The sequence below is a fragment of the Neoarius graeffei genome, chromosome 10 (genome assembly GCF_027579695.1).
Source record: "Neoarius graeffei isolate fNeoGra1 chromosome 10, fNeoGra1.pri, whole genome shotgun sequence".
NCBI classification, from domain to species: Eukaryota; Metazoa; Chordata; class Actinopteri; order Siluriformes; family Ariidae; genus Neoarius; species Neoarius graeffei.
The window spans coordinates 71,383,244-71,396,213 of NC_083578.1; the positions used below are offsets into that span (position 1 = coordinate 71,383,244).

At 42.2% G+C, this 12,970-nt stretch overlaps 1 protein-coding gene across 1 annotated transcript in view; it reads right to left on the bottom strand.

The window, feature by feature from the left end:
- Nucleotides 1-12,970, bottom strand: part of sema3bl (sema domain, immunoglobulin domain (Ig), short basic domain, secreted, (semaphorin) 3bl) — a 97,386-nt gene that overhangs the window by 57,214 nt on the left and 27,202 nt on the right. The window contains exon 2 of the mRNA XM_060932192.1: nucleotides 5,347-5,507. Within this exon, the coding sequence (XP_060788175.1) occupies nucleotides 5,347-5,507 (161 nt within the window). The remainder of the gene's footprint in view (nucleotides 1-5,346; nucleotides 5,508-12,970) is intronic.

Here is a 12,970-nt window from a genome sequence, read left to right on the forward strand (position 1 = left end):
TTATCTTATAACTTTGAGAGAGATTATAGTAAAACAGAAGCTACTGAAGTATCGATCATCTATAGCTTTTACAGCACAAGTGATAACAGGAACGAACTTGTTTCACAGACGTCCCATAGCATCACACAGCAATGTGACTATAAGTGGTTAAAAAGTATGATATGTACAGTAGATCATTCATAAATTTAAAATGTTGTAATGATTAACAAATTGCTGTGGTATAGGAAGAGTAAAATGTGCGCTGTTAATGGAAAACGATCCATTTGAGGGTGATAAGAGCGTGTCAGGTTGCATCACACCACTCCATCACTGATTATTTTCCTATAACAGCCATATCTCATTATCTCATCTCATTATCTGTAGCCACTTTATCCTGTTCTACAGGGTCGCAGGCGAGCTGGAGCCTATCCCAGCTGACTACGGGCGAAAGGCGGGGTACACCCTGGACAAGTCGCCAGGTCATCACAGGGCTGACACATAGACACAGACAACCATTCACACTCACATTCACACCTACGGTCAATTTAGAGTCACCAGTTAGCATAACCTGCATGTCTTTGGACTGTGCCTTCTGTGTGGAGTTTGCATGTTCTCCCCATGCCCACGTGGGTTTCCTCCGGGTGCTCCGGTTTCCCCCACAGTCCAAAGACAGCCATATCTGTTGTGTTTTATTCCTTATGTACACAATGTCTTCTAGTTTACTGCTTTTTTGTTTACTAGCTATCAGACGTGCTAGTTTATTTACTACTACTAATAATAATAATAATAATAATTAGTTCAATTTAGTTGGCACGGTGGTGTAGTGGTTAGCGCTGTCGCCTCACAGCAAGAAGGTCCGGGTTCGAGCCCCGTGGCCGGCGAGGGCCTTTCTGTGCGGAGTTTGCATGTTCTCCCCGTGTCCGCGTGGGTTTCCTCCAGGTGCTCCGGTTTCCCCCACAGTCCAAAGACATGCAGGTTAGGTTAACTGGTGACTCTAAATTGACCGTAGGTGTGAATGTGAGTGTGAATGGTTGTCTGTGTCTATGTGTCAGCCCTGTGATGACCTGGTGACTTGTCCAGGGTGTACCCCACCTTTCACCTGTCGTCAGCTGGGATAGGCTCCAGCTTGCTTGCGACCCTGTAGAACAGGATAAAGCAGCTAGACATAATGAGATGAGATGAGATGAGATGAGATGAGATGAATTCGTTCAATTTATATAGTGCCTTTCTCACACCCAAGATCGCGTTACAATTAGTGGTGGAAAAAAAGTCCACCAAAAGAGGGTCAGGATGTAATTCCAATGGTGTAGCTACCACAGTCCCACCAAAAGGCGCACAAAGATAAATCCCACACCATCTGCACAACCACTGCGATGCCATCGGGCAACATCACTCGGAACACCATGCCATGGATCCACAAAGCAAGCACAGAATCACAGCTACACAGAGTGCTAGTATGTCCCAAACCACCTGTACAGCTACCGCAACGCCACCGAGCAACATCACTCGGAACGCCGCACCAAGCACAAAAGCACCGTCACACAGAGCGCCGCACAACCCTGATGCTAAAAGAGCAACGAGCTCACTGCAATCCCTAGCGAGGCGCACAGGCATCACCCATGGTGGACCAAGGCCTGAAGGGAACCGACGCCCAAAACTGGGTCCGGAGCTACGCCACAACTGGCGGATATTGAAAACATTCAAACAAAAAAGAAACATCAAACTACACAAACACAAAACAAAAAACAAAGGGAGAAAAAAAAGAAAAGTAAAAAGCTCTGGTAAGAAGCGGCAGCCAAAATGCGCACAGCGTACTCTCAGTCGACAGTTAGTTTGTTTATTAAAGGCAGGTATTAATAAAGCTTTCCTTTCAAGTTAAGATCTGAGCATTAAATTAACTTCAGTTCAATTCAAGTCCATTTTATTCACATAGCAGTTTTAACAACGGCACTTTTAACATAGACATTAAACTTAAATGTGTCACTAGATTTAACTTGATCTTAACTTCACTTTTCTTTTCCCTAGAGTGAGTAGTTAATAAGTTTCGAGTACCGCATGTAACTGTAATCTGTACCACACCTGTGAAACTTACAGCCCTTAAACATGAATTAAAAAAAAAAAAAATCAGATATTTAAAGCTACACACCAAATCAGTACACCAAATTAACACACCAAATCAGCTGATACACAAAACTGCTATAACGTCGAATGAACTATTATTGTGCGATTGTATAGCTTGGTTATTTTAAGTCAATGGAGATTAGAAGGTGAATTGGGGTGTTATGTGGTGAAAAGTGGCTGTGTCAAATGTCAAAGATCAAATGTCATGACCTAGGGAGTGGCAGTAGCTTTTGTGTGTCTCTCAGCACAGCGATATTCTTTGCTCTTCCTATTTGGATCGTCTGACCAGCCCACACACACCGGCTAGGATTTAGGAGACATGGTTGTAGCAAAAAACACACACACACACACACACACACACACACACCACAAGTGATAATGCAATCCCTGGAGCATAAATCCGTCTCTCTCTCTCTCTCTCTCTCTCTCTCTCACACACACACACACACACACACACACACACACATACCACAAGTGATAATGCAATCCCTGGAGCATAAATCCGTCTCTCTCTCTCTCTCTCTCTCACACACACACACACACACACACACACACACACACACACACACACACACACACACATACCACAAGTGATAATGCAATCCCTGGAGCATAAGTCTGTCTCACATCTCTCTCTCTCTCTCTCTCTCTCTCTCTCTCTCTCTCTCACACACACACACACACACACACACACACACACACACACACACACACACACATACCACAAGTGATAATGCAATCCCTGGAGCATAAGTCTGTCTCACATCTCTCTCTCTCTCTCTCTCTCTCTCTCTCTCTCTCTCTCTCTCACACACACACACACACACACCATTAACCATCGTGTTTGTTTTCTTGGCTACCATGTCAGCTTTCTCAGGAGGTTTAATTAAAAGACTGATGGGGCAAAAACACAACAAACTCATCTTACTCACACAAACTAACCTCACCCACGTGGATAACACTTAAAACACCCACACATCTGTGAAAACTCATTTCAAGCATGCAGAATGATAAACACTAACATTCCCACCACTAATTAATACATGTCAGGGTTTATATTATAGTGGAGTCATAATTTATGAGGTCTGATTATGAGAGGAGATTAACCGTGGTGTGTGTGATGTGCAAACTGCACGTAAAGGCTGTGTTATTGAGTCTATAGGAAGGTTTGTTTGTTTGTTTGTTTGTTTGTTTGTTTGTTTGTTTAATGACTGTGTAATTAGTCTGATGATCACTTCTTTATTAGACCTCCATTTCTGGGGAGCAGCTGCTCACTACCCTTCAGGTCATGTAATAGTTAATTTAGTGACAAAAATGAAATACAATTGTTCAAAAAGTGTGTGTGTTTGTTGTGTGGAGGGGTGTACTAACTCACACAAACTAACACAAGAGTGAGTGTGGAGAATAGAATAACGGAGCTTCTACGGTATATGCAGACAACCAAGCCATTTTTGCAGAGTCAATTGAGGAACTACAAACCATCCTCCAGGTTTATGATAACACGTATACTTGGTTCGGACTGAAAATGTCATACACCAAAACAGAAACAATGGCTTTTAATATAGATGAAGCCATCAAGAACCAAGAAAGCCTTGTCTATGTAAACGGCACTAAAATAAAGAACGTGAGAAGATTCCAATACCTAGGTTACACCATCACGAACTCCAGCGAGGACACGCAGACCCTTGGCTCAAGAATCGGATCCGCGTTTGAAAAATGGAATGAGCTTAAACATGTCCTTACGGATCAGCGTATACACCTGTCTACTAGACTAGAGTAAAGTTCCTCACTGCATGTGTGAGATCCCGACTCTTGTACAGTGCACAGACATGGCAACTGACTACGAAAGAAGTCGTGAAGATCGAGGTCGTATGGAATGGATTCCTGAGGAAGATGGTGAAGGGTGGATACAGAAGACAGAAGGATGATAGAACTGAAGAAAATGTGAATGATGATAAACAGGATTGGAGATTCAAACTCTCAAATGCAGACCTACACTGCATTACTGAGACAAAACCGATCAAGTCCTTCTGCTTATAACAGCAATTAAAATACCTGGCGCATGTCTGCAGGAGGGCGGCACGGTGGTGTAATGGTTAGTGCTGTCGCCTCACAGCAAGAAGGTCCAGGTTTGAGCCCCATGGCCAGCGAGGGCCTTTCTGTGTGGAGTTTGCATGGTGTCCACATGGGTTTCCTCCAGATGCTCCGGTTTCCCCCACAGTCCAAAGACATGCAGATTAGGTTAACTGGTGACTCTAAATTGACCATAGGTGTGAATGGTTGTCTGTGTCTATGTGTCAGCCCTGTGATGACCTGGTGACTTGTCCAGGGTGTACCCCGCCTTTCGCCCGTAGTCAGCTGGGATAGGCTCCAGCTTGCCCGCGACCCTGTAGAACAGGATAAAGCGGCTAGAGATAATGAGATGAGATGTCTGCAGGATTTATAACGAAGACATAAGGAAACAGATACTTTTTGATGAACGCTCCCCAAGTTGGATGAGGTTGGAGAGACTGTTGGGGGTAGCTGCCCCACAGATAAGGAGAATGATGATGGATAGGACAAAATTTCAGCGTCTATTGGATAGAATTGACGCACCCTAAGGAGTCAAAATCTCCAGAAAAGGGAACACGATGATGATGATGATGATGATGTATCTTTTTTTGGATAACACATAATTAAAAACAACTTTTCAGCATCTTTATCACACACTGAATCAGGAATATATCATTATTCAAATGAGAAAATCTCATTTATGCCCCAAACATGCTTGTTTCTTTACCCTGAAAGCTATGAGGTAAATGTAGCGGATGTCTGTTTCAGGATATCTCATGCTAAATCTTTTCCATAAGTACGCATGAGAGAGAGGGGAGACTTGGGACAAGTTTTCATCTTTTGTAGACTGTGTGAAATCGACAAAAGAAAGTATTTACTGTACCCTCTTAACATAGCATTAGTTTCTCAGCTTGTCACATATCCTGACCTTCAGGCTTCATTTTTTTTCTCTCATGATTTTTTGCTGGGAGACATGAGACATCGAGGGGAGACATGGGACATTATGCTGGGAGACTTGGGACATAGTGGGGAGACATGGAAAAAATTAAAAATCTGCCGAACAGAAAGATGACACCACCGTTAATCCGCTGATGGTATTGGTTCAATTTTTTTTTTACAGGTTGGCGCTTAACGGCTTTTGCACTTGAACTCTTCATTTCTAGATGTCAGAGATTATGTGTGTGCATGCAATACCTCTTTAGCATCAGTGTGTGTGCGGTCCAGTCGAAGAGAGTAGAGGACATCTTTCCCTCCCAGAAAGAGTCTGTCGTGATACTCGTCCAAAAACATGGCTGACAGTTGTAGGTCCCCATGCAGACCAGAGAAGATGGAGGTGCGATTAGTGGCCACCAGATCTGATCAAGAAAAGCAGAAAAACACATTTGAGAGAATCCATTCACAGCGAAACAAATTATTTGAAAACAAATACTTGTAGAAAATTATGCTTGGATGTTCTATGCATGGTTTCTCTGAGATATGCATCCTGAAGACTGGACTGAAAGTTCACTTCACTCCCTTTCTTTCAATGTCAAATTCATTTACACATTAAACCTGTGAACTGTGTAACATCCATCCATTATCCATAACCGCTTATCCTGTGCAGTGTCGCGAGCAAGCTGGAGCCTATCCCAGCTGACTATGGGTGAGAGGCGGGGTACACCCTGGACAAGTCGCCAGATCATTGCAGGGCTGACACATAGACACAGACAACCATTCACACTCACATTCACACCAACAGTCAATTTAAAGCCACCAATTAGCCTAACCTGCATGTCTTTGGACTGTGGGGGAAACCGGAGCACCCGGAGGAAACCCACACAGACACGGGGAGAACATATAAACTCCACACAGAAAGGCCCTCGACGGCCGCTGGGCTCAAAACCAGAGCCTTCTTGCTGTGAAGTGACACTGCTAACCACTACACCACCGTGCCACCTGAGCTGTGTAACTTTACAGGTAAAACTGATCTTACCTGTTATTTATGCTTATGTTACATCTTGCATTGATTACTGCAACTCCATCTTGTCCGGCATCCCAAATAAGCTACTCCACCAGCTACAATTAATCTAAAACTCTGCAGCCAGAATCATAACATGCTCAAAATCCACAAGCCATGTACTGTGACACCTTTGCTCTTGCAGCTTCATTGACTCCCGGTTGCATATTGAGTCCTGCTCCTAGCTTATAAGGCCCTACATAACCATACTCCCATCTATCTCAGTGACCTCCTTGAGAATTACACCCCTGCCTGTTCATTGCAATCCTCCTCAGCAGGTTTACTAAGAATACCAAGCATGAACCTCAGCACCGTGGGAGAAAGAGCATTCAGTCACATTGCCCTTAAGCTCGGGAATTCACTTCCCCTTTACATCAGACACTGTGAATCCATTACAGACTTTAAACGCCACCTAAATACTCATCTCTTTAAGCTGGTGTATTCACTGTAACTTGGTTTTACTAGTTTGTAAAACTGGGATTACTGTTTATTTAATACTTTATTTATTGCATTTGCATGTTTCTATTTGTGAAGTGACCTTGGGTGTCATGAAAGGTGCTTTTAAATAAAGTTTATTATTATTATTATTATTATTATCCATCCATTATCCGTAACTGCTTATCCTGTGCAGGGTCGCAGGCAAGCTGGAGCCTATCCCAGCTGACTATGGGCGAGAGGCGGGGTACACCCTGGACAAGCCACCAGATCATCACAGGGCTGACACATAGAGACAAACAACCATTCACATTCACACCTACGGTTGATTTAGAGCCACCAATTAGCCTAACCTGCATGTCTTTGGACTGTGGGGGAAACTGGAGCACCCGGAGGAAACCCATGCAGACACAGGGAGAACATGCAAACTCCACACATAAAGGTCCCCGTTGACCACTGGGCTCGAACCCAGAACCTTCTTGCTGTGAGGCAACAGCGCTAACCACTACACCACCGTGCCGCCCACGGGCGATTGCTCTAAGACAACGAGGGAGGCTCAGCCTCCTCTAAAAATGACGAACATCATGTAGGATGAATTGCGCTAGGCTTATGTTATAGCCAACCTTATAACATTGCTATTTCAGATCCAGAATCAGAATCATAGAAATATTTGTGCTCAACCCAACTACAGTGCGAAATCATTCCGTTATAACTTTCCCCAGTTCGCCTAATGTGTGCGTGAGTTTTTCCCCCTCGTGACAGCACGATGCAACCCAGCCTCAGTGGACTTCAATGGCATTTGGGAGCTATGCGCTTTTCAATATCAAAATGCAAGACGATTATTGGACAAATACTGCGAAAACGCCCGCCCACGGAGTCTCACGGACTCCCAGCCTCAGTGGACTTCAATGGCATTTGGGAGCTATGCGCTTTTCAATCTCAAAATGCAAGACGGTTATTGGACAAATACTGCGAAAATGCCCGCCCACGGACTCCGAGCCTCACAGTGGGAGGGACATGGCAGTTTCCGCGAGGAGACTGGTGATTGGTGAAAGCGGCCAGATATTTTCTTTGATTGACAGCTCGTTTCAAACAGACAGGCAGCGGTAAATTTCAGTTCAGTCCCATGCGGATTCGCAAGTGCTGTGGTGTATTGTAAGAGATCAGCTTACATTTCGATTTCATTCATTACATACGGTTTCTACCAGCTTTTTTAGTTTGTATATATTTTCATTGTAAATAAAGTGTAAATATAGTGTTGTCAAGTTTGCTATCTTAGTTCCAGAAATTTCGTTTATTTGAGTGACTGAGCTTGAACTTGAGGGGGCTAGTCAGCTAGCAAGAAAGCTGCGTACGGATGCCGAGCATTGCTGATTTAATTTTGGCGAAGCCATTTGCCAGTCTTCCTTTCGAGGAAAAAATTAAAATTAAAGAGCAGGGTAGACCAATGCCTCAAATTGACTTGGTGAAAAAGGTAGGGAATAATACTCGTTCCTTTCAGCTCTCCTGGTACGAGAAAGTGAATTGGCTAACAGCAAGTGACCCACATCAACAACAGTAAATAGGCTACTTTAGTAATATGTCATGGATGGACCAAAAATATAGAATCTATTTAAAATGTTTATGCTGAGTATATTACGGTATATTGGAATATATATTTTTCTGGATATGAATTAAACACAGCTACAATTTGGAAAACATTTTTAAACAAAAACACAGCCGAGAACATTTCACACTACAGACCTGGATTAAAAGTGAAGGGTTATCAAAATTGTCAATAAAACATTTCTCAGTCAAAATAAGTAAAATATAGGGAAAGTGTCATTGAATGAAATGTGTGGCACCCAGCTCTATGTTTGGCTCCCCAAGGTCAGTGCTTGTGCCTATTCCAGAACACTCTGCTGTTACTGCTGAGGTTCCTGACAAAGAGCTGCTTTCAATAATGATTAATTTTTAAACAACATGCAACAATTTTAAAATATAAAATGTTAAAATACACCCCCATCATGTATATTGGACAGTAGGCTAATGGGCCAAAAGAACCTGTTATTTCACAGTTTGTGACCCTGCCAACAATCAGCCGGATCAGAGGCAAGAGTATGGGCAAAATTGATGTGTTTTTTCTTTTTTCTTTTAAAATCTGGAAATATCGTAACCGACCAGCCTCCCCTGTTTGAAAGACTACCAGCCACCACTGGTGCCGCCCTATTATTATTATTTTTATTATTATTATTATTATTTAGTTCACACATTAGTTTGGACCTGATGACTTAGGTTTTCAGACAAACTTGTCTTGATTTTGATTAAGGAAGGGAGCAAAACCTACACTGGATCTTCATAACATATTCCTAAGCATTGCATGAATATTTTATTGACAGTTTATCTAAGGGTTCATTGTTACTTGCAAATGAGCGGCTTGTTTTTATATCATATGAAACACAAAGGCAACACATTCCTTGGACACGCAAATGAACATAATATTGGCCAAATATCAGGACAGAAAGAAATTTAAAAAAAATTCAAAACCATATGCAATAATTTAACAGCCTGGTATTTCAAACAAGAGAAATTAATGGCTCTTATTGGGACTGTTCTAATTTTCTGACCACATTCCACATGAGACCTTACCCCATGTTCTTCATCCTGTGCTAATTAACAAACCTTCTTATGCTGAAGTTTACCTTTACATTTATGGCAGACGCCTTTATCTCGAGCAACTTACATCTACCTCATTTATACAGCTGAGCAGTTGAGGGTTAAGGGTCTAATTTAACTTATTAGCTTTTGCTATAGTGAGATATACCATATGTACATAGATTATAGCTGGGAAACCACAACAGCTTGCGCCAATTACAGTGGCCCCCATTGTACCTAATCTGCATGTCTTTGAACTGTGGGTGAAACCAGAGCACCTGAAGGAAACCTACACGGACACAGGGAGAACATACAAACTGTATACAGAAAGGCCCCTGTTAGCCATGAGGTTCGAACTTAGAACCTTCTTGCTGTGAGGCAACGGCGTTAACCACAGCACCACCGTGCCACCCGAGCCCTTGCGCAAGGGCTCAAGTGGCCCAAGATCTGAACCACTGAGCTCCCGCTGCCCTGTGTAGTGGTTAAGAGCTGGGAAAATACTAAAATGTGAAGAATATAGGGTTCCAGAACCAGAAAATATATTGCTCTCTTCCTCACTTCACATTCTGTTTTTTATCCCACTTATCACTCAGTAACTCACATTCCTGCTTCTCTTTTCCGCTCTTTCATGTTCTCTCTTTGCATTTTTCCACACTGGTTCAGAATCCTAGGAGCCATAAGATACAATCACTAACCTTTTACGTCTACGAAGAACCATTCGGCGATGTTACCTCCTCTCTGTCTCTCTCAAAGAAAGAGAAGGACTTGGACTGGTCATCCATTATATACAGTCATTCCTTATTAAACTTTAATGAGCAAAACAAGGCAAAGATAAAGGAGGAACAAAAAAGAAGATCAAGAGGAGAAAAGAACAGCCCACAGATCAAAACCTGTGTTTAATTTTTGCTTTGAACGAAAGCAAGCCACATATCCTTGAGCGTTTAAAAAATATGAACGCAAAGACACATATATACATATACATATACGTACAAAGTGATTGATATACAGACATACACAAACGACCAGAAGACTTTGCTACAGCAGATTATAATACTGTCAGACAGAAAACCAAGGCAATAACTTTATACATAAATCACTCAACACAAACACACACACACACACACACACACACACACACACACACACACACACACACAAACGAACACATATAGCTTTCTGACAGAATTTGAACTTACTTTCAAACAACTACGAACAAAGGCCTGGCACAGCTGATCAGATCATGACCATAAATCGAAAATATTATGCAGTGCTCCGGTTGAGAATAAAAACTTACCACATCGGGGTGGCGCCATTATGTGTGTGTGTGTTTGTGTCTGAGGGTGTTTATATGAGACGTACAAAACCTTTGGGTGTCTGTGTGTCTATTTGAGAGTGACCTGCAGTGTGTGAACCCCAGCATAGTCCTGTTTTTTATTTTGACTCAAGTCATGTAAGCAGACATGTTAGGCTTGGCCATGTGTGTGTGTGTGTGTGTGTGTGTGTGTGTGTGTGTGTGTGTTGAAATCACACTCCATGGAAAATATTGACCCATAAGGACCAAAGCTGGCCTTGGTGGACTCGCACAGAGAGGGCACGATACGAACAAAATAATCATATTGTAATTATCTTGGCATGTGTTGCAATGATGTTGTGCCTTGCCAAAGGATATACGTGAGGTTGCCTGAGAAAACGCTTCACAGGATGAAACTTTCATATTTCATATTATATATTCTTTTGAAATGCATGTCTCTTTTGCATGAATCTTAACCAGACGTAAAATTCTGGTGTTTTCAAAGCTGATATTTTATTGCAAGCTGAATTTATCAGGATTTTGCGGCAGCATGTGGCAATCCAACAACGTGATCAAAGTGTGACATTCACTGTGTGAGGAAATCACACTTCACTAACAAGGTTTTAAACATCTTTATGCAGACTGACTACTTTTCCTTCTGCATTTGTTCAACTGGCTCTTTACCCAACATGATATTTGTATGAAGACAGCTAAAGTGAGGGTTATATGTCATTTTGGTGAAACATACAGTATTTATAGTTCAATAAAGTTGAAATGTCAAAGTAGTCAAAAGTTTGTGCAGACATGACTATCACACCCATATGTGGGCATTCTCAATGTGTTGCCACAAAGTTCGAAGCAGAAAATTGTCTTGAATGTCTTTGTATGCAGCCCTGCGATGACCTGGCGACTTGACCAGGGTGTGCCCCGCCTCTCGCCCATAGTCAGCTGGGATAGGCTCCAGCTTGCCTGCGGCCCTGGAGAACAGGATAAGCGGCTACAGATAATGGATGGATGGAGGGTCTTTGTATGCTGTAGCATTAAGATTTTCATTCACTGGAACTAAGGCCCTGTCCACACGGCAACGGATTCAGGTGACTCCGATACAATTGCTTATCGTTTAGGCCTGGCGTCCACACGGCACCGGCGTTTTGGGTGCCCAAAACGCAATCTTTTTGAGAACGGGTTCCAGAGTGGAAAGATCTGGCAACGTTGCCGTTGTGAAGTCATCTGGATGAGTAAAACGGATTTGTTTACGATGACGTCACAACCACATGACTGTGAGTGCTTCACGCCGGGTAGAAGTGTAACGAATATCACCAGGAAAAAGCCTTACAGAGCACTAGTGAGAGTGAAACACGAGCTTGGATATTATTATTATTATTATTATTATTATTATTATGTTCAGTGTTAGTTCACAGTAGTAATGCAAGAAGCAGAATAGTGACAGTAATAGTGAAGCAAAAACATGCAATTGTACAAACACTGCAGCTCTACAGCAAAATATTCATTTATGAAATGGTCTGATTCTTAACACCAGTAGTGCCAATGATCTCATTGCGATGCGAGTTGTCAACAAATCCTATAACTTGGTTCATGAAACGCGCTTACAAAATATTTTCACTGTGAATATTTATTGTGTAATGGTGCAAAGTGAGAGAGAGAGAGAGAATAGCCCTTAGGGCAGAGTCAATCCCACCAGCAAAACTAGGGGGAAAAAAGAGCGATCTCACCTCTTCAGATGATGGTTTAAGTCCTAGAATACATTCCTCAAAAAAGCAAATTAATCCATCAACGTGTATATCATTCAATTTATTCCGGACCATTAAAGACGCCGCCTTCCGCGTACGTCATCCTCGCCGCCATATTGGAAAGGTCAAAGTGGAGAATAAAGATTAGCTGCGTTTAACTATACCAACAGGTTTACCGTCCAAACGAGATCACATGGGATTACCTTTCACAGGTGAGAAACAACAAATTAATCCATCAACATGTAGTATTCAATTTATTCCGGACCATTAAAGACGCCGCCTTCCGCGTACGTCATCCTCGCCGCCATATTGGAAAGGTCAAAGCGGAGAATAAAGATTAGCTGCGTTTAACTGTACCAACAGGTTTACCGTCCAAACGAGATCACATGGGATTACCTTACAGGTGAGACTGGAAAAATACTTTTCATTGTATTTGGTCATTATAATGTCATTTTCCGAACAGATTTTCCTGACTTTGTGGCTAATATGAAGTCTCGCGCATAATAGTTTATGCGCATGCGTCCTTACTTCTTCTATTCCCATACGAAAAAGAACAGTAAAGAACTTATAAGAGTTTACCACTGTCTTAGTAGTAAATCCTTATAAATATAAGGATAAATCCTTATAAGGATTTATAAATAAATATATATGCCATGTATGATTTACTCCTGAAAGTGGCCCATTTTGCATTTTCCTCATACAAATTTTTTA